The 23,792-nt window shown below is 39.5% G+C and overlaps 2 protein-coding genes across 2 annotated transcripts in view; both read right to left on the bottom strand.

The window, feature by feature from the left end:
* Positions 1 to 23,792, bottom strand: part of LOC132771266 (uncharacterized) — a 54,885-nt gene that overhangs the window by 9,309 nt on the left and 21,784 nt on the right. Inside the window, exon 6 of the mRNA XM_067466252.1 lies at positions 2,167 to 2,352. Within this exon, the coding sequence (XP_067322353.1) occupies positions 2,167 to 2,352 (186 nt within the window). The remainder of the gene's footprint in view (positions 1 to 2,166; positions 2,353 to 23,792) is intronic.
* On the bottom strand, positions 11,235 to 22,468 carry LOC132771272 (pulmonary surfactant-associated protein D-like). Its single transcript, XM_067466977.1, has 5 exons — positions 22,191 to 22,468; positions 20,418 to 20,593; positions 19,350 to 19,430; positions 14,364 to 14,447; positions 11,235 to 13,172 (listed from the first exon to the last, which is right to left on the bottom strand). The coding sequence occupies exons 2-5, from the start codon at positions 20,572 to 20,574 to the stop codon at positions 12,799 to 12,801; spliced, it is 696 nt and encodes a 231-aa protein (XP_067323078.1). The 5' UTR covers positions 20,575 to 20,593; positions 22,191 to 22,468; the 3' UTR covers positions 11,235 to 12,798.

The raw sequence follows: 23,792 nt of genomic DNA, 5'->3' as shown, positions 1-23,792 counted from the left end.
CCCTGTAGTGAAAGATAAAGCGCCTTTTGGTGCTTTGCCTCCACTTTGGGAGGAAAGTGGGCAGAGCCTTCTATGCATCGTGTGATGGTGCATAGTAGACCCCATCCAACCGAAATAAAGCAGCAAAATGGGGCATTTTTGCCCTGTGTGAAGGGGTTCTTAGTGTGCATCCATATGAGAAGTAATTCTGAACATGTTTCAGTCAGGAACTGAATGTCTTTCCCCAAATATCTTTCCTTGTGACTTTCTTCTTATGAACTAGATGCAAACACAGCTTTTTGAATTAAATGCTACAAAATGTCAAATAATGAGATAATGAAAAATACTCATACTTTCAATTAGGTATGATATAGTGAAGTACAGAAAATGCCTAATAATGGAGAAAATATTATCTTAAAGTAGGGGTTGCAATCTTAATGATTAACTCAATTGAATTATGAATTTTGCATAAACATACTTTAGATTCGTGCTGCCCAATCACAATTATGTCCAAATGGAAATTGTATGAGCAAGGCTCAATTGAATTGGGATTTACTTCTTAGAAGATAGATACGGAGTACGTATTTATGAGTATACATTTCAAAAAGAGTGAGGTTCTTTTAAAAGATCCTTATTTTGTTTGCATTTTCTCTTGACAAGTCCAGCTCTATTCCACCTCATCTCTCTCTGTTTCCAAATGAAGCAGAAATGATTCCTGCAACAGTAAAAAGCTTTCCCACCACTGCGCAGCTGTGGACGGAGAGGAGTTTGCCTCCTCCTTATAAGAGAGAAACCTACTCCGGTTGGAACTATCTGGAAAGGGGTGAGCCAGGCTCTCAGCTCTGGCTGGCCCCCTTCCTCATTCTGAAGTTGAGTATCGACCCACCACTCCCTCCCATTAAACAGCATATTAGGGTTGCCATTAGGGGGCTGGGTAGGATTTTTTTCCCTCTTATGTTCTAAGAGGGTTTTTTGCCTACCCTATACTGTTACAAGGCAAATTGGAATGGTGTGGCATTAAATAGGTGGTCACGATAAACAGTTAGGAAAAACTAAAATTTGGTATATGCCCAAGGCACCCCCTTCAGGGGTGAAGGCCATTAACTAAAACACCTAAGATTCAAGTTGATGAGGTGAGGGGAATTATAATGGCCTAGAAATAGAGAAAATATGGTCTCAGATACACTGAGAGAGACTTCTCTGACACATTTCCTTCAGATGTTGCCTAGATTGGGTGTCCAGGGGACCCGGGTGTTTTGCCCTGACTAGCCAGGGGGTAGGCCGGACAGGGCGGCTATCTCGGCTTTGCCACCAAGTTCAAGATCCATAGATTGAGATCCAGTCAAAGTTAAACAGGTAACAATGAATAAAAGTTGCCCATATTTTAAACCCAAATACTGGTGTGTGTCTCATTATTTCGGGGGTTGGCAGGCAAACACTGATATGCATATAGAACTTTGCAGTGATCATCTCAAGACTGGACTACTGTAACGCCCTCTACATTGGCCTCCCTCTGTCGGTGATTCGGAAGCTCAAGTTGGTACAAAACGCAGCTGCTCGACTTCTTGCGGGAATTCCGATGAGATGCCACATAACACCAATCTTACTACAGCTGCATTGGTTACCAATTGAGCACCGGATCACTTTCAAAGTGATGGTACTCACCTTTAAGGCCTTGCATGGTCTGGGGCCAATGTATCTGAGGGATCGTCTCACCCCCTACCAACCCCAGAGATCCCTCCGTTCTGAGGACCAAGATCTATTGGAAGTCCCCAGTGTCAAGACCTTGCGTCTAACGGCAACCAGACGCAGAGCCTTCACAGCAATGGCGCCATCAGTCTGGAATACTCTGCCACCTGAAGTTCGTGCCCTGTGGGACTTACCAGCTTTCCGCAGGGCATGTAAGACATACCTGTTCCGACAGGCTTTTAATGTTTGATACTGTTGTTTTTAAATTGTTTTAAATTGCTTTTAAACTTTGTTAGATTTTAGCTATTCTTGTAAGCCGCTCCGAGCCCCAGGGGAGTGGCGGCATATAAGTTTAAATAATAAATAAATAAATAAATAAATAAATAAATAAATAAATAAATAAATAAAAATATAAGAGTCTATATGTGATGACTCCTATAATCACAGTCAACAACATCAACCCAGTGTATTACTAGTGTATTAATAGTAGGACAGTACCTTGTTCTCCTTTTTCACCTTTAGGCCCTGGGAACCCATCTCTGCCTGGTAATCCATTGGCACCAGGGATTCCATCACGGATAATGCAAGTATTCATTTTATCTTCACATCTGCTCTGGTCAGGATCAGTTGTCTTTACCATGATTATGCTCAGCAAAACAATGCAAAAAGCTTGCAAGTACATTGCTCAGTAATAGTTCTTCCTAGAAAACAACAGGATAGTGGCACAGTTGACTTCTTAAAATGTGCTGCAGAAGTCAGAGATGTTCCCAGGAACCCCATCAGAATACTTTCTGTGAGAAGAGTAGATAAGGCCAAGGAATGTGTGGAGCCATTAATCAGTTGAAACTGACGGTTAATTTGCAGTACAAATGTACATAAAAGCCTTTGTGTTGTTGTTGTTTTAGGAATGTATTAAGGGGGTCACAGCATTAGAACAGTTGAGGAACACTGCTTTACAGCATTCATCTTCCAGTAGAGAAAGGGATGGAGACAGCATTGGAGGGAGCAGAGCTAGTATTTCTCCCCTCCTCATGGAATTTTTGTTGGATCTACTTGGAAGATGCTTGAAAGAGTTAATTCCACATTCAAACCTGGTTAGTATCTATTTCATTGTAGCTCCTATAATTCACAAATGGCTTGAGAACCAGACAACACTGACAATATTTCTAATGAAGAATATTGCCTGGAAACAAGAGAGAATAAAATTGCTAAGTATTGAGGTTACCCACTTTTGCTACATACCATGTTAAGTGAAGCAAGTAAAGACTTTTCTCATATAGAGACCAGTAAGAGAACAGAAAGGAAGCAAGTAGAGATTTAAGGCACACTGTTCAGGGATTGTATTGCTTGCATTATGAACTAGACCTTTGTCATTTTGCCATCCGACCGTTTCAAGTTTCTTTTGTTTCTGCATTACAGTTAGAGGTAGTGGAAGTGATTTTATTGCCTCAGGAAGAGCAGCAAAAGATGTCCCCAGGTACCCAACTGTTCTGTCGCGCACTGGGCTTGAAACTAATTGCTTTTAAATCAGGACGTGCAACTTTAGCCCAGCGGGAAGCCAGGGGGCCCGAAGAGAAATTCGTAAGGATTTTCGCCATAAACAGTCTCTAGAGGGCTTGTAAACTATAACAAAGTCTTTTATTGGTGAACAATTAACAGAAGCTTCTTTTGTCTTCAAAAGATTAAACAAATGCTTCCAGGCTTTGTGCAACTGGTGGCTTCTAACTGTTGCTTTTACCCTAAAGGAAAATCCCTTTCCAAACTTCTCTCAGGTTAATTGTGATCCTAAACCTAACTGATGTGAATCCACTACGGGCTGAACTGCGTCTCAAAACCGAATGGACCTACCAGTAGGCCTGTAGTCACTTAGCTGGAGTTCTTGATGTTTAAAGCTGTTATTCCCTCTGAAATTCCTCGGGGCTGTAAGGCTGTTTCCCTGGGAACTTTTGGGAATCTTTAGATGCTCTTAAGACTGTTCTCTCCCAGGAGGTCTTAAGGGTTGAAGCCTTTGTACAGGAGAAAGTCTGTACACATCCTGTACATTGACTTCCTTTGCTGAGACTAACTAAAAAATGGCTCCCTTCCCTTCCCAATTGTCCTGAACAGGGGGCGGAACCAAACTTAACGATGATGGACAGGGGGCCTGCCCTATAACCGCAAACTTTAACAGGAAGCCACCCTTCTGTAGAATCCCAAGCCCTGGGCTGCAAGCAAACACTTAATACAAGGCAAATAAAGTGGGAGCTTCTGGTACAGCTGTACCAGCACACCAACTCAAGAAGTTATGCAAAGCCTGCCAGGTTCTTTTGGTATACTAGGGAAAAAAAATTGCAAGCACTTTCCACAATCCTGGTAGTAAAATTATATTAACAAGACACCAAATAACCAAGAATTTGCTGTACTTTAGGATATTCCAACTCTGTTGCCTGAAATGATGTTATGTCAGCTAATGAGAGAGCCAGGTTTTTTAGGAAACCCACTACATATCTCACTTGGCTTTCAGTCTTTATATCATAATATCTAGCCTGTCTATAACGTTTCACATCTCGGCTCCTTCAGACTATCGAGCAAAGGGCACAGTAGCAATGCACTTCCTCCAGAAAATGTTGGTGAAGTAAATGTACATCCTTGCTATTTCTCTGTAATAATTGTCACAGTTACAAAGACGCTTTGAGATCTTATCTACAAAGTCTGTTTGCTTTCTCATCAAAATACAATAGATGCTCTGTTAACAAAGTTCGTGTGTTAGAGTACTGTTTCAGGAATACATTGAAGCAGGTTCTGGAAGAAGGAAACTTTGAGTTTTCTAAAGAAATGCAGGGATTCTTTCTTCTTTTCTCGGATCTCTCTGCTTTTGTTTGCCTCTCTGGAGATCTTCCTTCTTGCTTTGCCTTGTCCCTCCGGAAAAGTTCCTTGTGTGTTTTCCCCTCTGCCTAGATTTCTTCCTATTTCTAATTTCAATCTTGTTCTATGGGTAAAAGGAAAAATCTCTACGTGCTTGAAGTGATGAGTGTAGAAAAAGGTTCTTTGTGCAAAGGGCAGATAGGGACATGACCTTTGTTTGTTACTGCTTTGTCTTCTAATAACTCTTGATTGGTCCTCTGCGCATACAGTGGAGTTGCCACATGGGACAAAGCCAATCAAATGCAGACAAGTACCAGTGTACCCATCTTTGCCAAATTCAAAAGATCTCCCATTTATCAGGAGTAAACAAGATCTTTAAGCGTGGGTTGCTGTTTTGACTGCAACAAGATCATTTCCTTCCCTTTCAGGAAATGGGTGGGATGGGGGACATTTCATATAAAAGTTCCAGTTTTTACTTTTAAAAAGAAGACCTGTCTTCCCCCAAGATGGGAGAACATTCCTTCTACCTGGCCTGTTATTTGGACTATGGCAGAAGGGACCTCTCTACCTAAAAGTATAGTAGGAAGTCATATTTATTGAGCATAGCTCGTGTTCTGTCGTGCGCTGGGCCTGTAACAGCTGTCTTTTCTATAGGACGTATACTTTAAGCCCAGCGAGAAGCCAGGAGGCCTCAAAGAGAGATTCTCAGGGATTTTTCTGAAGTGATGGTCTTTAATGATACAACAAAGTCTTTATTATAGAACAAACAACAAATCTTCAATGGTTCAAACAACACTTCAAGGCTTTCTTAGTCTAGTCCTCAATGGACTGGTACCTGACTTTGATTAACTGTACTTTCTCTGTAAGAAAAAAACCCTATTTAACCTCTCCCAGGCTGTTTACTATCTATGCCTCATCGGTGTGGGTCCTATTACCGATTCCAAATGCATCTGGGTATCGAGTAGACCTACTTGTAGATATTTCAGCTGGAGTTCAGTGGATCTGTAATGCTGCCCTCCCTCCGAGAATTCTTTGAAAACTTCAGGGCTGTTTTCCCTCTGATTGCTGCGAGGCTGAGAGGCTGTGAGCTTTCAGCCAGAGCCTTGGGACCTTTTCTCTGAAATTTCTGTTTCTGTTTCCCTGGATGTTCTTGAGAAAAGAAGCTTTTCTATGAGACGAGCTGGTCTACATCCTATAGTTTAGTTTCCTTATGTGAGACTGCCCAAAAAATGGCTCCTTTCCCTGCCAGAGCCCTGAACAAGGGGCAGAACCAAAGCTTAATTATGATGGACAGGTGGCCTGCCCTATGACTGCAAACAGATAACAGAAAGAAAATAAAGTTGGAGCTCCTGGTACAGCCGTACCAGCACAGCTCGTATCAGTATAATATAACGTTCTTTTCATTCTTAACACTCAACATAGCAATTCTTTCAGCCAGAAAATAGAAGAATTTATACATTAAAGAGTTTTTAATTTACCATAGATCCTTTTGTGCTTGTCTTCAGAAATCCTACTAGCCCATAGTGCTGTCGAACACAGCACCCCCCACCCCAAAAGATTTATAGTTTGCCTGGGAATGCGAACAGTCTGCAGCAGAAAATCTCATGCACAGCATGCTCAATCTTTTTTTCTTTGATAAACGTATCATTTCCACACCAGCTTGTCCATTTTTATATACTTTTATCCCATGCCCTCTATTTTCTCATATGTTTTCTCTCATATATCTATACTTATATGCCTATCCATATCTGAATAAATATGTGCACACTAACGGAGCATTAGCTATCGCCCCTTGCTAACCTAACAGGAATTTTCTGAGACATCTGGGATGGGCAAGTCCCCAGACAAAAGTGGCAATAAAGATCCATTGTGTTCACATGCTGGATAACAGGCAGCTTCCTTTGCCAGATCAGATAACAGCCCATACTCGCCAAGCTTATCGCTTCCATTGAGCTGACCATGGAAGCCGGAACTCCAAGTGTACATACATACCAAATGCCTTTGTCTGGCACCCAAAGCTTGATTGAAGCAAATAATGATCTTTTGTCTCATGGCACCTCACTGTCACCTGCCCCAGGAAACTTCTTCCTCAACCAACATTAGGGCAATTAAAACAATATTGCCAGTTTGGACTGGCTTATTACTTGTTGACTATTTTTCCCATTACCTATTGGATTTTGCCTTTCTTATTTCTTATGGTGACTTTTCCTTTTTATATGTAGTTTTCTTATTAAACTGTTTTATTGCCACTTTTGGGATTCCTGGGTGGTCTTGAGTGCAAGGTGAATTCTGGTTGGAGTGCAACATCAATCACCTTCCCTCATCCAGGGAATTCCCACCCAGAGATGGCAACATCATCAAAACAGCACCCAATGGGAGTGCAGATCAAAGCTAGCCCTCCTTCTGGCCAATCAGGGGAGCTAGCAGAGTGGGAAGTTTGAATAGCTGTCAAGTGTATAAAATCTTACACTTCTGTATTCATCTTATGTATGTATTTTTGGTGCTAGCCTTACATGTATCCCTTCTGGCCAGATTGTGAATAAATATCTGTTGCTGCTTTCAACCTTTTCAAAAGGGGAAAATCGGATTTAGCACAATTCTTGCTGGGAAGGACCCTCCACTACAGCAGCCCTTACTCAAGAGGGCCTGTGGTGTTTTCTAAATTTTCTCCTAAATTTGGTTTTTTCCTATTAAAGATCACGATTCCCTCCCATCCATCCTTAGTCTTAGTAGGTAAAGGTAAAAGTTTTCCCCTGACATTAAGTCCAGGCGTGTCCGACTCTGGGGGTTGGTGCTCATCTCCATTTCTAAGCCAAAGAATCGGCGTTATCCATAGACACCTCCAAGGTCATGTGGTTGGCATGACTGCATGGCGTGCTGTGACCTTCCCACCGGAGTGCTACCTATTGATGTACTCACATTTGCATGGTTTAGTATTATGTTTTAGAAGTCTTAGTACTTCTTGCATAGTTCAATTCCTTTTTTTATCCCCTAGCCTCTTTCACCTCCAAAAAGGAAGTCATAGGAACACTGTATCTACAATGCCTAAATATCTCAAAGGCACTTGATCCTGTCTGATCTCTGAAAATTAGCCCTGGCTAGAACTTAAATGAGAGATTAACAACAAATATCAAGACTATAGGCTATATTTCAGAAAAAAGAACTGCAAAAGCACCTATGACGAGTATTTACCTAAGAAAACACTAGAAAATCCATGAGGTTGCCAGAAATCAACAGGTGATTGAAAGAGACATACACATAATGTATCTGTCACTACAGCTGAATTTTAAGAAAAATTGGAGTTTTGGAGAATTCCTAGGAAAAAAGGAATGAGAAGTAATTCCATTATAAGCAAAATACAACATAAATATCAGTTTATAGCTACCCTTGAACATAACGATTTAAAGCATGTCAATATTTTGAAATAGTCAAGGTGTCTTAATCATGACTTACCTGTAATTGCTTTTGTTTGATCAGATTCAGATGTTATAAGTCCCTCACAATATTTTGTGTTCTAGAGTTTGACCCAAATAAACTGTTAAAAGGCTGCCCTTTGCTATTTATGCTACTATTTACTTCTGTGTCATGTGATGCTGAGTGTCACTTTTTCTCTCTGCCTGGGATGTCAGCCACATTATGGAGCAACAGGGTGAAAGTTAATTCTTGACTCCCTTGTTCCTGGATGAGTTTTTTAAATACTATATTATGGCCCTAGTAATTAAAAACAATCCAGATAAAGACACTTATAAAGATTTATACACCACTTTCTACACCACTTTTCTTTTAGAAAAAGAGATAAATTTGGTTCATTCATACAACCAAGAGTCGATCATGGATAACTATCTCTCTTAGGCCTTTGGTTTATATCAATGGCAACAAGAGTTTGGGATTGCAAACTAAAAAAAGACACTTATAAATATGTATACACCACTTTTTGCCTCATTCAAATTTAACATTGGATTGACCTTAACACCAACTTAAAGACAATCTTGTTTAGATTTTTTCAAAAGTCTCAGAAAGATCCTGATGAAAGTACCACCCTATTTATTCCCACACCTGATATTTGTAGATATATTACATCTGAAAATAAGTATCTTATTCCGAGCTGTCATTCCTTTCGCCAGGTTGAACAGACACATCATCACAGCTAATCCATTGTGACTGTCTTCCAGAGGTACAATCTTGACAGTGGGTCTGCAAGTGACTGTAGACCTATTCTGCGTCCACATAGTCTATTACAATGGGGACATGAATTTCCAGACGGAAGGCAGAACCAAAAAGGGTTTACGTCATGTGCTTTCTTCTTGACACATTTCTCCCATTTGCCCTTTCTTTGTGCCTCTTCGAAATCCAGTTAGAGCACTTGAGGGCCAGGGATTACCAGTTTTTGGTGTTTATGCCACATTTTTGAAGATTCGCTTTAAGTCCATTTCTAAGGACCTTATCACAATTAGGTTCTCAAGCAGGGTTACAGTGGGGACAGTGGGCAGCAAGTCAAATCCAGTGGACTGCATGGGAAACCATCAACCCATGCCACGCATCACCTGCACCGATGCTCTCCTCATCCCACAGAGGGAAGCATCACTGTTCAGCTTCCCTCCATGCTGGTCCCGTCCTATGGAATAACAACATGGGAAGCCTCCCACCAGAAGTAGCCCTGTAACATGTGATGGGCTCTAACTGGCTCCATCCTGGCTCTGTCCTGGAAGTGTCCTAGAATGGAGCCAAAGATAAATGTGATGAGGTGGTTAATCTCTTTTGCTGTCCACCAACATCCCATTTTCCATTCTTGAGCTGAGAATAATGTAACTGTCGAAGGCTTTCATGGCTGGAATCACTAGGTTCTTGTGGGTTTTTTCGGGCTATAGGGCCATGTTCTAGAGGCATTTCTCCTGACGTTTCGCCTGCATCTATGGCAAGCATCCTCAGAGGTAGTGAGGTCTGACTACCTCTGAGGATGCTTGCCATAGATGCAGGCGAAACATCAGGAGAAATGCCTCTAGAACATGGCCCTATAGCCCGAAAAAACCCACAAGAACCTAATAATGTAACTGTTCTGGGAGACAGTGTTTGGGCATTTGGACAATGTCACCAGTCCAACGAAGTTGATGGAAGATGATCATTGCTTCAATGCTGGTGGTCTTTGCATCTTCCAGAATGCTGATGTTTGTTTGTCTTTATGTCTTCCCAAAAAATTTCCTGGATTTTTCGAAGGCAATGCTGATGGAATTGTTCCAGAGAATGAGAATGACATTTGTAGGCAGTCCATGTTTTGCAGACAAACAACAGAGAAGGAAGTTCAATAGTTTTACAAACAAGCATCCTGGTATACAATGAGTAGTGTGTGTATCACTGCCAGCATTGTGCCTGCCTTCTGAACAGCTCCTTTCCCACAGTGTTCACATGGCAGCACCTTCTTTGGAAACTGGATGTGACTCTTTGGAAGCTGGGTTGGCAATCCCTTGCCTTTTATCACCTCCTGAAGATGGGACTGCCGCGTGAATGTTCTCATGAATAATCAAAGTTGTGAGTGTGGAACCTTGAAAATGAGGAGTGTTGTCTGTACTGCAAATCAATTGTAGTAATAGGTTCAACATTCATGAAAAATGAAGAATTGCTCTCCACTTGTTTTCCATACAAAACAGTATTTTATTAGCCTTTGTAGGGATGTTTTGTTTTTCATGCTAGAGACAATTTATAAAATGGCACTTCCACTCTCATTTTTTGCCACTTCCATCTTGTAGTTGAATCATTCTTCAACACTCGGAACAGGATAATACTCTCCATTATAACTGCACACACACATTGTTCCACATGGTGGGATGAAGGATGGCCCAGTCTTGTATCACACAGGCTGCTGCTGATGCTACCAATAAACTCTGGAGATCTGTGGGTTTGAAACACTGTTAGGGAACACTTTTTTGTCATGTCAGGAGCGACTTGAGAAACTACAAGTATCTTCTGGTTTGAGAGAATTGGCCATCTGCAAGGATGTTGCCCAGGGGACGCCCAGAAGATTTGATGTTTTTATCATCCTTGTGGGAGGCTTCTTTCATGCCCCCGCATGAGGAGCTAGAGTTGATAGAGGGAGCTCATCCGTCTCTCCCTGGATTCAAACCTGCAACATGTTGGTCTTCAGTCCTGCCGGCACAGGGGTTTATTTATTATTTATTTGCATTATTTCTATCCCACCCATTTCAGCCCGAAGGCAGCTCAGGGCGGTATACACAATCGGCACAATTTGATGCCGAAACAAAATACATACATTGATAAAGCAAAAACATCAAGTGCAATTAAACATAAATGACAGTGCATAATAAACAAGCCGGAGGGGCCACCACAGCCGGGGGGCCACCACAGAGAAGGCGCACTGCCCCACCGGGGGCTCCTAGGGAACACTGATAGATCCCCAAAGTGTGTGTTACAAGAGATCCTGATTGTATGCATTGAAAATCAAGGCAACATGTTGAATGTTGCTGCTATTACTTACTTTCAAGTTGACTGATTTATAGTGACCCTAATGCAGGGTTTTCTTGGCAAGATTTATTCAAAGGAGATGTACCACTGCCCTTTTCAAGGCTGAGAGAATGTGACTTGCCCAAAGTCACCCAATGGGTTTTCATGACTGAATGGAAATTCAAAGCCTGATAGCTTTATTATTTATGAATCACCATTTTCCCCAGGATGTGATCCCAACCAACACTAAGACCAACAAACCATGCTCATGTCAAATGACCCCATCATTTTATTATCCAGTATGGCAGTTATATTTTGACAGTTAGGGATAGTCTGTTGGAAGGAAGCAGAGGGGTAGAAAGTGCACAGGAATTCACATCATTTTGGAGTTATATATATAGTAAAAGAATATAGATAGTAAAGTAATTGTAGTCACAAATGTTATTATTGTTATTACCCCACTTTTTTCTCTCTATAAGCGGACTCAAAGTGCCTTAGAATGAGGAAAAACATGTCAACAAAACATAAGCAATCAAGCAAGCAAGCACATTTGCACCTTTATGTCTGAACAAAGGAGAGAGAGAGAAAACTCAGGAGAAAATATTTGGTAGAATATCCTGCAAATGTGAGAAGGATACTTAGTGATAGTTGTGGGAATGTATGCAATTATTTGTGTGAATAAGAAAAAAGTTGCTTTCATATTTAATATGCAAAAAATTAATTCGGAATATTTTTACTCCAGTAACTAAAGATGACTGAAATATTTAAGTAGATTATTCAAAGCATTGACCTATTAGTATTATTAAAAATAAATTCGATGCTTAATTAGCCCTGATTTGGAGGTTACATCACAAATATTTTTGTTCACCTGTGGTCTTGTGGTTCAACAATTCATAAAAGCTAGTTCAAAGGGGTAAGTGAAAAAAAAACTTGAAAAAATGTAATTTTTTACAAAGCAGCAGGAAAAGTGGGATGACAGAGGATTAATCAGCTTTATTCTTGCCAAATGAGGACAATTTACAGGGAATCAGGTTTTCTTTATAGTGGATCATTTCCAGTTAGCTGCCTTTAAGAATATATTGCATTGTAGTTTATGAAAAGCTGAAACCCAAGGACGTGAAGAAAAAAACAATAACAATGCACTTCACTAGTATTTAAGCTTCAGAAAATTTAAGTTTCAGAAAAAACATCTATTTCTGTTTCATTGACTATTCTAAAGCCTTTGGAAGGTAAAAGGAAGAGGGGCCGACCAAGGGAAAGATGGATGGATCGCATCCTTGAAGTGACTGGACTGACCTTGAAGGAGCTGGGGGTGGTGACGGCCGACAGGGAGCTCTGGCGTGGGCTGGTCCATGAGGTCACGAAGAGTCGGAGACGACTGAACAAATGAACAACAACAAGTATTTAAGCAGAGAACAGGATTTTTTAAAAAATAGCTTGCAGTCAGGATCTTTTGTATCGAGTGATGGTCTCTCTACTCCATTGTCAGATGAATTGTGTCCTTCTGTAGCTGTCTCAAAGTTTTCAATGCTCAAGTGAATGCATTTAAAAAGCTATAGGACTGGAATAATGAGAACTGGGTAACAATATAAAAACAATAAGCAAGAGATGTTGATCAGAATGCTATCAATTTATCTATACCTCATCAGTGTCAACTTCTGTATTCAGAGAAAACCTACTATATAGATGCTGGAAGCATGTGTTTAACTTACTCAAAATATAATCAAAATAAACTGCATCTTCCTGAGAAAACTTATATAAGCAAAACAAATTGTACGTTTCTATAATCTTCTTTTTCTTTTCTTTTTGTGAAAAGACAAAATCAAGTTTTCAGAATTCACAGATGACTAACCACTCAAGTGCACAACCTCTATCATGCCACTTGCCATCCGGATGCATTTCTGCACAGTCTTCATTGCCAACATCATTTGGTTCTCCTGGTGCCCAATTTGAGTATTCAATGACTTGGCCATTGAGATCCTCAAACTTGCCTTCTGTTGCCCTGTCGCTGATTCCAAGAACTGCTCTTGCGTTATGCCATGTCACTATTTGCTGGAGGGCGCTGTTCTCTGCAGCATTCCTTGGCACAGCCAGAGTCCCACCCATGTGCACACAGTGGGCTTGTGCAGCATCAAAATCACCCCTGGAGCCGTCTGTTTTGAATATTTTTTCAGCCACAATCACACCATTGGGGGCAAGGATAGCTAGGAGAAAACAGATTTGCAGAGCTTTAAAATCATATGCATTGCTTATACATGCAGTGAGGAGAATGGTAGGATTTTGGATTTCAGTGGTAAGGGGAAAGGATCTCAGTAAGTAAACTTTAAGGGGTCTTTATGGCAGAACTGCACTGAAAAAATAAACAGGACAAGGTTAATCCATTTATGGACATTTATTTTGATTATTGTCTTAGAACAATTCTATCAAGGTAGAATTCTCTTTTAGGCCCCTTACACTGCCATATAAAATTCAGATTATCTGTTTTCAACTGGATTATATGGCAGTGTAGACTCATATAATCCTGTTCAAAGCAGATAATCTGGACACTATCTCTCTCTCTGTGTGTGAATCATATCTATCTATCTATAACTATGGCTGGATGGCTCTTTGTCAGGAGGGCTTTGATTACGTTCTCTTGCCCTGGACTGGATGGCCTTAAGTATTTTCTGTTGGTCATGGGGGTTCTGAGTGGGAAGTTTGCCCCAATATTGTAGTTTGTGGGATTCAGAATGCTCTTTGATTGTATGTGAACTATAAATCCCAGCAACTACAACTCCCAATACTCAAGATTTATTTTCCCCAAACTACAACTCCCAATGAGACAAACACACACATTTCCTTGTTAGTTCATAAATATTAGGTGATTGAGGTTATTTTGGGCCATTTGTCAATAGTCTCTTTCACACAATACAGTTGCTGTGCTTTGATACCACTTTAACCACCATGAGTGAAGTTCCTGGGGACCCTTCCACACAGCCATATAACCTAGAATATCAAGACAGAAAATCCCACAATATCTATCTTAAACTAAGTTATCTGAGTCCACACTGCCATATATTCCAATTCAAAGCAGAAAATGTGAGATTTTATTTAACAGTGTGGAAGGGGCCTGGGATAGGTAGCTTGTAGTGCCACTAAAAGTCACCAAAAAGAATTCTTGATTGTGAGAAACTTTTCAAACTATGTTCTGTTCTTGTGAACATGGCGAGGATTGAAAATGCTTATAGCTGCCAATGCCTAAATTTCTTATATTTTTTGTTTAATCAAAATGTTCTTTTTGTTTTTATTAAACTGCCAAATGTAATTGGGTATAAACAAGTGACTTTGAAACTAAACCAAAATTTAATGATGTAAGACACTTTGGACCAAATAAAACCATACTTTGTCCTTCTTACCTTTCTGAGTTTTAGTGATGGTAGCTTTTAAAATATCCAGTTGTATCTGCAAATTCTTCATTTCTGTTTTAAGAGACTCAAGTTCTGAACGAGAAAAAGTTACATCACATTTTCAGATCTAATGAAATTCTTTAAGCAACTTAAAAAAAATCACCATAGCTAACAATGTCTAGGAAATGTGTTTTATAGTTAATGGAACACACTGTTCCAGTTCCAGTGCACCTACCCACAGCATCCAGTGATGAGCTGTCCTTTTTTAAAAAAAAAACCAACAAAAATATGGAAATATCATTTTCCCTTTTTTATTTTCAAAATTACTGTGAATAGTACTACACAAAATTTTACAAACATTCAAAACATTTTGCATTAGTAACACATGTTACATTATTTCTCCTCTTTCTCTCTCCCCTCCCCAGGAACAGTTTACATTTTTTTGCTGTAGTTATTACAATTATTTGATCATGAGGATAATCTTGTTTAATTCCTTATATTTATTTTCCACCCTTATTCTGTAAATAAAGGCTTTCCATTTTGCCTCCCATGACTTTCTGATTTGGCCTATCCTGTAGTAACTTTTGTTAATGTAGTTTTGGAGGAGGTAGTCAGCTAAATATTTATACCATGTTTTTGTGTCCTATTTCTTTTTAAAAAATATCTTTATTGAAAGATTACATAAAAAAATCAATGGGGGAAAAAGAGGGGAATGTAATGGGGGGGGGGAGGTAACAGTAGTGGGTTGAAGGTTGTGGGGTGGAAAAGGGAGGTTAATAAAAAGGGGTAGTTCAAAAAAAAGGAGTAGATGGTAACAGGGGAAGGATGATGGGGGTTGGGGAGTGGGGGGGGGGAGGGGGTATGGCTTTGTCTTCCTGTCTTTTCATTTCTGGGTTGTGTCTTCTCCAGTTCACACTTCTTGTATACTTAATCCTCTTCTTATTCAAGGTTTATGGGGAGGAAATCTATTCTCCCCATAACATTCATATCCAAATTTCCATTTTTTTCTTCCATAAATTTAGTTAACGAACTCCAATCTACTATTATTTTACTTTGTTTATGTCTAAGTTGTTGTGTCAAGCTATCTAAATGACTTATTTCTATCATTTTGTTTAGCCATTCTATTCAACTAGGGGTTTCTTTTCCTCTCCAATAATGTGCATAAACTATTCTAGTTGCTGATATTAGATAATTGAATAGCGCCTCTTTATTTCTGTCCCAGCCTAGATCTATTATGCCCAAAAGGAAATCTTTTGATTTGAATTGAAATTTTGTTTTTAGAATTGTTTGGGTTGGATTGTGTAACTCCTTCCAATACTTTTTAGCTATTTCACAGCTCCACCACATATGGTGGAACGTCCCTTTTTCTTTCTCGCATTTCCAACATTTTCCATTAGTATTTTTATAACATTTTGAGAGTTTACCAGTGGAAGAACCAGCGGAAGAACATTTTATACCAGTTTTCCTGGATGTCATACAAATAAATAAGCTTTATTTTCCTTGTCCACATTTTTCCCAGTTGTCCAAGCTAATTGTGTGGCCAAAATTGGCCGCCCATTTTACCATACAGTCCTTTATCCTTTCTTTTTCGGTCTCCCATTCTAATACTTTTTTATAAATTTTTGTAATAAATTTGTTTTGAGTCTGTAATGTTTTGTCCCAGGGCTGTTCCATTTCTTTTGGTCCTTTCAGCCTAAAGCAAATGAGGCTTTGATTGCATATAACATGTAATTTATGAATCCCTCTCATTCTTTAGATTCCCCTTTGCCTTCATTTTTATGGGGGAAAATGTGTCTTCTTCCAATATATTTTTATCTCTAATAGTTCCTCCATTTCCTTTTATGAAACATTTGTATTTTTCACAATCTCATCACATGTGAGTGTATATTCCAGTTTTCCCACAGTTTTGGGGTCTGGCTATGTGAGCTAGATACGGAAATATCATAAGAATCACTTCAGCCATTACAAACAGCCAAATGTCTTTACTATTTTACATTTTGGTTGTTATGTTAAATATACTGCCTTTGTACAAAACTACACTGTGAAATTATTATATCAGTTTAAGGGTACTGATGATATACTGGAGATGATTTTTATTCTAAAGTTCATATGAATGTATATGTGATAAATCTAAATAATAAAGTGGTCCAGCTATTTGTGTGACAGAATGAGGGCATGCTTTCATAATATTTTCATTCATTCCCTTAAATTTCTAGAATTGCAGTAACTTAAATTTTCAATTCAGCACCAAGGAAAAATAAACACAGCAAAAGTAAAAGTTCTGATTGAGAGTGAGTCTCAATGTCTCACCCTCTGCAATGCTAGAAATATGGCTAATGAAATAAATTGATATTTGGTTGGCCTCAATCCTTATTTGGAGAGAGCAATGTCCTTGTCGCTACCTGTGAACTAATGTAACAGCTAACCAATTCAGTAGTTTGTTTGTAAGATCCAGTTAACTCAGATCTCTAAACAGTGTTCCCAGGTAACACACGTGCACACCTCCAAACGTCCAAATTTGGAATTGATTATTTCAACTAATCCCTTTCCATTGCGCTTTTTCTGTTGCATTTATAATGTCCCAGTCTCCCCCTTCTTCTCCCCTTTCCCTCCTTCTCTTCAGGTTACATCAGTTGCTGCAATTTGAGTTCCAAATGAACAGCAGTTGGCATGGAATCAACTCAGCATTCTACTTGACTCAGCCTGGAAAGACAAGAGCAGGAAGAGCAGGCACAGCCAGGCTCACGAAAGACAGACAGGCACTCTAGCCCCTCCATTTGGTATGTAATGCATTTGTTCCTGCTTTCTCTCACTCACATTACGAGGTTGGGATATCTGGCATTATGTGGATATATGACACATTTTTATTGTACAGAACAAGGAAATTTTTATTGTACATAACAAGCAAAGTAAACATTCTCTTGCTGAGACAGAAGGGTATTTCAGAGCTGAAACAATAGATGTTCTGTCCTGTGGTCTTTCTGTCAAGAAAAGCTGGTTAAGCAAGGTTTACCTTGTGGATAAAAGGAATGTTTGATCTTATTGTTCTTGGCCAGTCCACTGTTGCATAAAGCAAATGTTGATTTTTTCCAATGCTGAATTAAAGTAATTCTCACATTGTTTGGAAATGGAACTAAAGCAGTCTTGTAATTGTATTTTATAAATATTACATGTCCTGCAACATTTTACAAATGGGGCCATGTATCTGTAGGGGCAAAGAAACCAAAATATTTCCCAAAAAGGCAGAAGCCCCCTTTCTAATAGGGAGGGCAAGGATGGACACCATAAAAGTTGAATCTTTTAAATTGCAAAAAAACCTATTTATTGCATGGCCATAGCAATAACAACAAACAAGCATACAGGGATGCAATCAAAGGGTTTGTCGCAACCCCCAATGGGGCTGCAGAGCATTTATAGTAAATGGAATTTACTATTTGTCTTGTCCCAAAGACAAATCATTTCATTGGTCTAAGCTAGCTATGTAGTTGTTCATTAGTTGTTTATGATTTTGATTGACATTATAGCACACGCGGGATCCTAGCAATGGCACAACTATGGTCTATTGTTCTCTGCCCATGACTGTATCTTATCTGTTAGTCTGTTGCAAACATGGCTCCAGAGTGACTCGGAAACTTGGGGGTTCTATCTAGCCAACAGCTAGCTGGTTTTGTCCGGATATAGTTATTCTTGAATAGTAACTTCTTTTTTGGAGCACTGATTTCTCAAACAATCAGCATTTTCTGTAAACATAGGCCTACTGCAGAAATAGGCCGATATGGTAGTAACTCTTGATATATGGGCATTGGGAACATCTCTGAAAATTCCCTTTTTTAAACCAAGTCCCCTCTATAGCCAAGTAAAATCAGAGTGTGGTCAAGATGGAAATAGTAGGTCCAGTTGATGCCCTTTGTTGGGAAGTGAGGCTGGGTTTATATTGCCTTATATCCCAGGATCTGATTACAGATTATCTGCTTTGAATTGGATTATATAAATCTACAATGTCAGATAATCTGGGATAATCAGATAATCTGGGATCAAATCCTAGGATATAGGGCTGCGTAGATCCAGTCTAACTATCTCATTAGATGGTGTGATTTTAACATCCTGGAATGCATTAACCTCATGGAGGCCGATGCTGGACATCACATAACATTGTGTGACTACTAGCATAGACCACCACCACCCGCAACAGCAACATGGCAGGTCTCCCTGCAATGGTGACACTTTCCCCATATGATGAGGAAAACATCACAGAAAGGGAGCTGTGTGAGGGGTGACAGATTCTCCTTGCTTCTCCCTCATTCCTCCCCAGACACTTGGGAAAGCGGAGCTTTATGATAAGGTCGTAACAGTACTGAACTTTTTTTCTAATTGGGTTAAAATGGCATCTGCTTAACTTACCATCTCAAAGGTTTTGTCACTACTGGGCAAGTTTACTGGAGTCTTTGCTTACTTTTAAATGATTTTCTCTTTTCAGAATTCCTTTATTAGCAAAAAAAAAATTCAACAAGGACCTGTTTCACATAAAAACTCTCAAAATTGCAAACACAGAGACTGTTTCACTACTACGGTTTATAGCTTTTTAAACAAAGTCAAATGTGAGACAAATTTCAAATATTTTTACATCCCTGCTGCTATGTTGCTTTTCTAGCTAAGTTGAAATATTTCTATCTGGGCAGCTGCCATCTTGTGTGTTGTGTTGTGTTCTGTGGAGAACTAAAATTTTCTGTTGTTAGTCTAATTCATTAGTAATGACTTTATTGGGAAAGATGGATGAGATCCAGATGGGAAATACCTACAAGTGCATCCCAGATACGTGACAACCTTACTTATTTGTATATAATAAAAAGAAATAAGATGTTAAGACTCACTCCTCATTAGCTCTGACATCTGTGGCCATATGAATTTATCTTTTGTGCAATGCCTAGCAATATCACTGCTACTATTATTACTTCTACTATTGCTACTAGATCAATGATGATAGTGTATACTTGCCTGGAAGATTATCATCTCCTTTTGATCCTGGTTTGGAGGGTGGTGCTGGTGGACCCCACAGTTCTTGGATTCTTGGTAATTCTAAGAGAGGGGGGAAATACTCCTATAGAGATGAACATATTTTATCAAAAATGTCTGGTCAAACATGTGAGATTTCTTATGCTGTAATACTTTAAATCCTTCCATCAAAATGCTGTCTCTATGTCCCAATAGAAATTTTTTAAAAGAACAATAGCTACATGTACTTTTAAAACATTTTAAATATTTCTTTTCAAGAAATGTAGCTCAAAGTTCTTTGGAAATATTCCTAATGGGTATGTTTGCATCCCCCTCCCTGAAGCCAGACCAGTGGTCAGGTATTATTCACCCAAGGTCCCTTGACACTCAGGTTGCTCCCACTTGCATTTATAATTACTCTTGGATCCTTGACATGTGAGAAACCAGGTATTCAATAAACTCCCAGGTTAACAGGGCCAATATGTGGGTGCCACTAACCTTGAGTCAAGGAAAGAGATAGAATCAGCTTCAGTTTCTATTTCAATACATTTATTATATTCAATCAGGAAAAAGTTCAGAAACATAGTTCATTGTCTTATAGCTCGGTACACTGTTATATGTACATCCCGAGAAATTTGTACAGACAGTAAGGGGTCATTGGCATTCAAATATTTCTGAATATACATACATTCTGTGGGTATATTCAGGAATAAATCTATAGTGGGACTTAGTCCCCTTCTATGCTGCCCTATATCCGAGGATATGAAACAAGAATATCTGGTAGTGGAGATTCATATCATCCAGTTCAAACAGACAACTTTGATCAGATCCTGTGATATAAGGTGAGTGTACTAGGATGACTTCATGACAGAGCCCTGAGAACATGGGTCTATCTCCATTATAGATGATGCCATCTTTCTTACAGATCTTGCCCTTGAAAAATGTAGGTTGTTCTGGCTCTAGGATCAGTTATGGAAGACCAGGGTGGACCAAGATAATACAAAGCTTGCCAATTCTCACCCTAGTAAACAGAGAAGTAGGAGTCAACAGACTCCTTGAAAAGTTTAGTACCTTGCTTTCCATCTTTGGAGTCTCTCTCTGGTGGAGCACATATAACTAATGTACAAGCATTTGGAAACCATCCTGGAAGAACACGGTGTGCAGGTGAGCTTGTGGGTTTTTGTGCTGGTACAACTAGGACCAGCGAAGAAAGAATTAGAAGTATCATGATGGTTTAGATGTATGATCTGGATCAAAATAAAGGAACATAAAAAATTAGACGAGCCCTCACACTGGAGATGTGTCTTGCAACTGATGTTGTCAGTAGAAAATAAAAACCCCATACAGTTAATTTCTACCCTAATTAGCAAGTTATAATTAGTGTATCTCCATAAAAGGTCTCTGAGGCCCCCTAATACACTGCCATATAAAATCCAGATTATTTGAACTGAATTATATGGCAATGTAGACTCACATCATCCAGTTCAAGTAGATAATGTGGATAATCCACTGATAATCTGGATTATATGGCAGTGTAGAAAGAACCTGAGTGTATACATGCTCTTCTTTCAGTGAGTGAATACTATTGCCAATTTGTACATATGATTTATTTTCTAGGAACACTTAAGTTAATGCAGGAATGCTGTCTCTATACCAGGACTAGCTTGCAATCTTAGGCCCCTTGTATACTGCCATAAAATCCAGTTTCCAATCTCAGATTATTTATTTATTTAAAACATTTATATTCCACTCTTCTCACCCCACAGGGGACTCAGGGTGGAGCACAACATATATATGGTAAACATTGCTTTGAACTGGATTATATGACAGTATAGTCTCCTATAATGTAGGGCGATTCCTGATAGCCCTTGATCCCACAAACATTTGCGTTAAAAATGCGGATGTTTGTGGGGGGGGGGGGTGTCCACACCCAAACCAGAAAGAGCATGCTTTCTTGCGTGGGTGTCCAGATGCTCTCTTGGGACTATCCCAAGAGTATGTCCAGAGGCCCTCCCTCCCCCCCAAGCCCCCAGACCTCTTAGAAAAGTAGTAAAAATTTACCTATCCTACATTAGAAGCCTTGGCAAGCTTTCCTGGTGCATAGAAATGACGTGCCAGGAGAGCGAGTGGGGGGAAGCGATTTTCCTTCCTCTCCTCCCCTCTCCCGGTGCATCATTTCTATGCGCCGGGAGAGCTTGCCGAGGTTTTTAATGGAGGATAGGTAAGTTTTTACTACTTTTCTAAGGGGTAATCCCACAGTTTACCAGTCTTATTTAGCCTGGTAAATTGTGGGAATGGTGTCTGGACTGCAGTATTCTGCAGTCCAGACCCAGAAGTACTGGATTTACCAAATTAAGGCACAGAATAAATCTACTAACAAATTAAGTCGACACAAACCAGGGTTTTCCTGGCTTGTGCCTAATTAATGCAGGACTGCCCAAAACGTCATCTAGAAAGGCCCCTTTTTTATTGTGGAAGTTTCCGAAATAAAGGGGCTGTCTGGACGGGCCCTAAGTTCAAAGCAGATAATCTGGGATCAGATACTGGATTTTATGGCAGTGTGTATCCAGCCTTAGAAGGGAAGTAGAAATATTGAACAGTGTACAGTAAGAGGCATTTATGAGTGAGTCTACTGATTCATTATGCTGTGTACATGGTAGTACTGAAAGAGCATAAAGAGCAAGAAATACTCTCAGTCTCCTATAATGTGGAGAATTCTCTTCTACTTCCCTTTACAGCCATTACATTAATCAATCAAAATAAGCCAATGTTGTTCTAGACAATTTATTTATACTCAAAAATAATTATTATCCTACATATATAATGTATATAAAACATTTCTACCTGCTGAAGTTCTTTCCAGGATCCAGTCGTCTTGTTACAGTTGGTCACTGTTTCCAATGTTCCACAGAAGTCTGAAGGAAATAATTAGCAAATATATTCCACTTGCCATTTATAAGCTTTAGATTATGTAAACAGAACTGAAGTTTGTTTAAAGATAAATATTCTGGTCATAATTCTCCTGAGCAAGTCTATTGCTTTCCAGTAAAACTTTTCAACAAGACTGTGGCATCCGGGTTACTGCCTTAGAATATACCTGGCTGATGAGACAAACCTAAACACAAAGAAACAATTGTGTGGGTGGGAAGCTAAGAGCATTCAAGCTTTTCACTTTTCATTGAAAGCATATACTTATTGACTTATCACAGTACAAAGACTGTATTTATATAATATCATTTAAGTTTTAAAAATACCATGCATGTTTATTCCCTAAATAGCATAATATTCTTTGGGGAAAGAAATCCATAAGATACAAACAAAGCCAATGTGTAAATTTGTATTGTAGATATATTTTAATGTTGGAACAGTAGCACTGCATTCTATATTTCACAGTTTTACTGTAAGTACAGTTCTATTTAAGAAGGAAGAGGGGTCGACCAAGGGCAAGATGGATGGATGGCATCCTTGAAGTGACTAGATTGACCTTGAAGGAGCTGGGGGTGGTGACGATCAACAGGGAGCTTTGGCGTGGGCTCATTCATGAGGTCCCAAAGAATCGGAAGCGACGGAACAAATGAACAACAAACATTTATTGGAAGCAAGCCCTACTGAGTACAATGAACACCCTCCCTTCCTAGACAGATGGCAATTACAGTCATAAAGATGTATGTAACTAAATCACCTTAAGTTAAATGGGTAGTAGTTAATAATTGTAAGCCATGAGCCTTTTTCATGATAATTTCTAGCACTAAAGCTTGATACTCCCTTCTCTCTCTGACATCATCAAAATATTTAAATAGCCAATCCAAATAATATTATTTAATCCTTCCTCCTGGTTAAATTTACCCAAAGCATTAGCTTTTATTATCTTTATCGCTCTACTTTCCTTTCCTTTCCAGTTTTGCAGTTTCTTATTTGTTTTTTTTTAAGAATCTGAAGCTTAGGAACCAGTTTTAATTCTTGTCAGGGCCCTTCCAGAGAGGCTCAAAAAGGAGGGTCCTGTCACTCTTTTAACTGATGTGCCCAAACAATACCTCTGGCAAAAGCAAATTAATTTGGTTTCCCTACTTTGTTGCAAATTAATTAGATATTCCCATTAGATCCAGACCTTCTGAAAAGCCTGGATCTAATGGGGTATTGGACCTGTGGGGACTCACCCCCATTGTCATCTCACACCTTCTGGGCTCCTGGAGCCCAAAGTTGAGAGATGGAGCCCACTCTCTCTTCCCAAGCACCAAAAACTATCCTTAATTTTTTTAAAAAACTTACCAGACTGCTTTTAAGGTGGTCCTGGAGCCCCCCCTGGTGCATGAAAATGAAATGCCAGGGGATTTGGTGTGTGTGTGTGTGTGGGGGGGGGGTTAATCCATTGAACCACTGCAGCTCCCACATTGCCCAGGGGATGCCTGGATGTGTTACTGTCTCGTAGGAGGCTTCCCTCATGTC

The sequence above is a fragment of the Anolis sagrei genome, chromosome 3 (genome assembly GCF_037176765.1).
Source record: "Anolis sagrei isolate rAnoSag1 chromosome 3, rAnoSag1.mat, whole genome shotgun sequence".
Taxonomy (NCBI): Eukaryota; Metazoa; Chordata; class Lepidosauria; order Squamata; family Dactyloidae; genus Anolis; species Anolis sagrei.
This window is presented reverse-complemented; position numbering and strand designations above follow the sequence as displayed.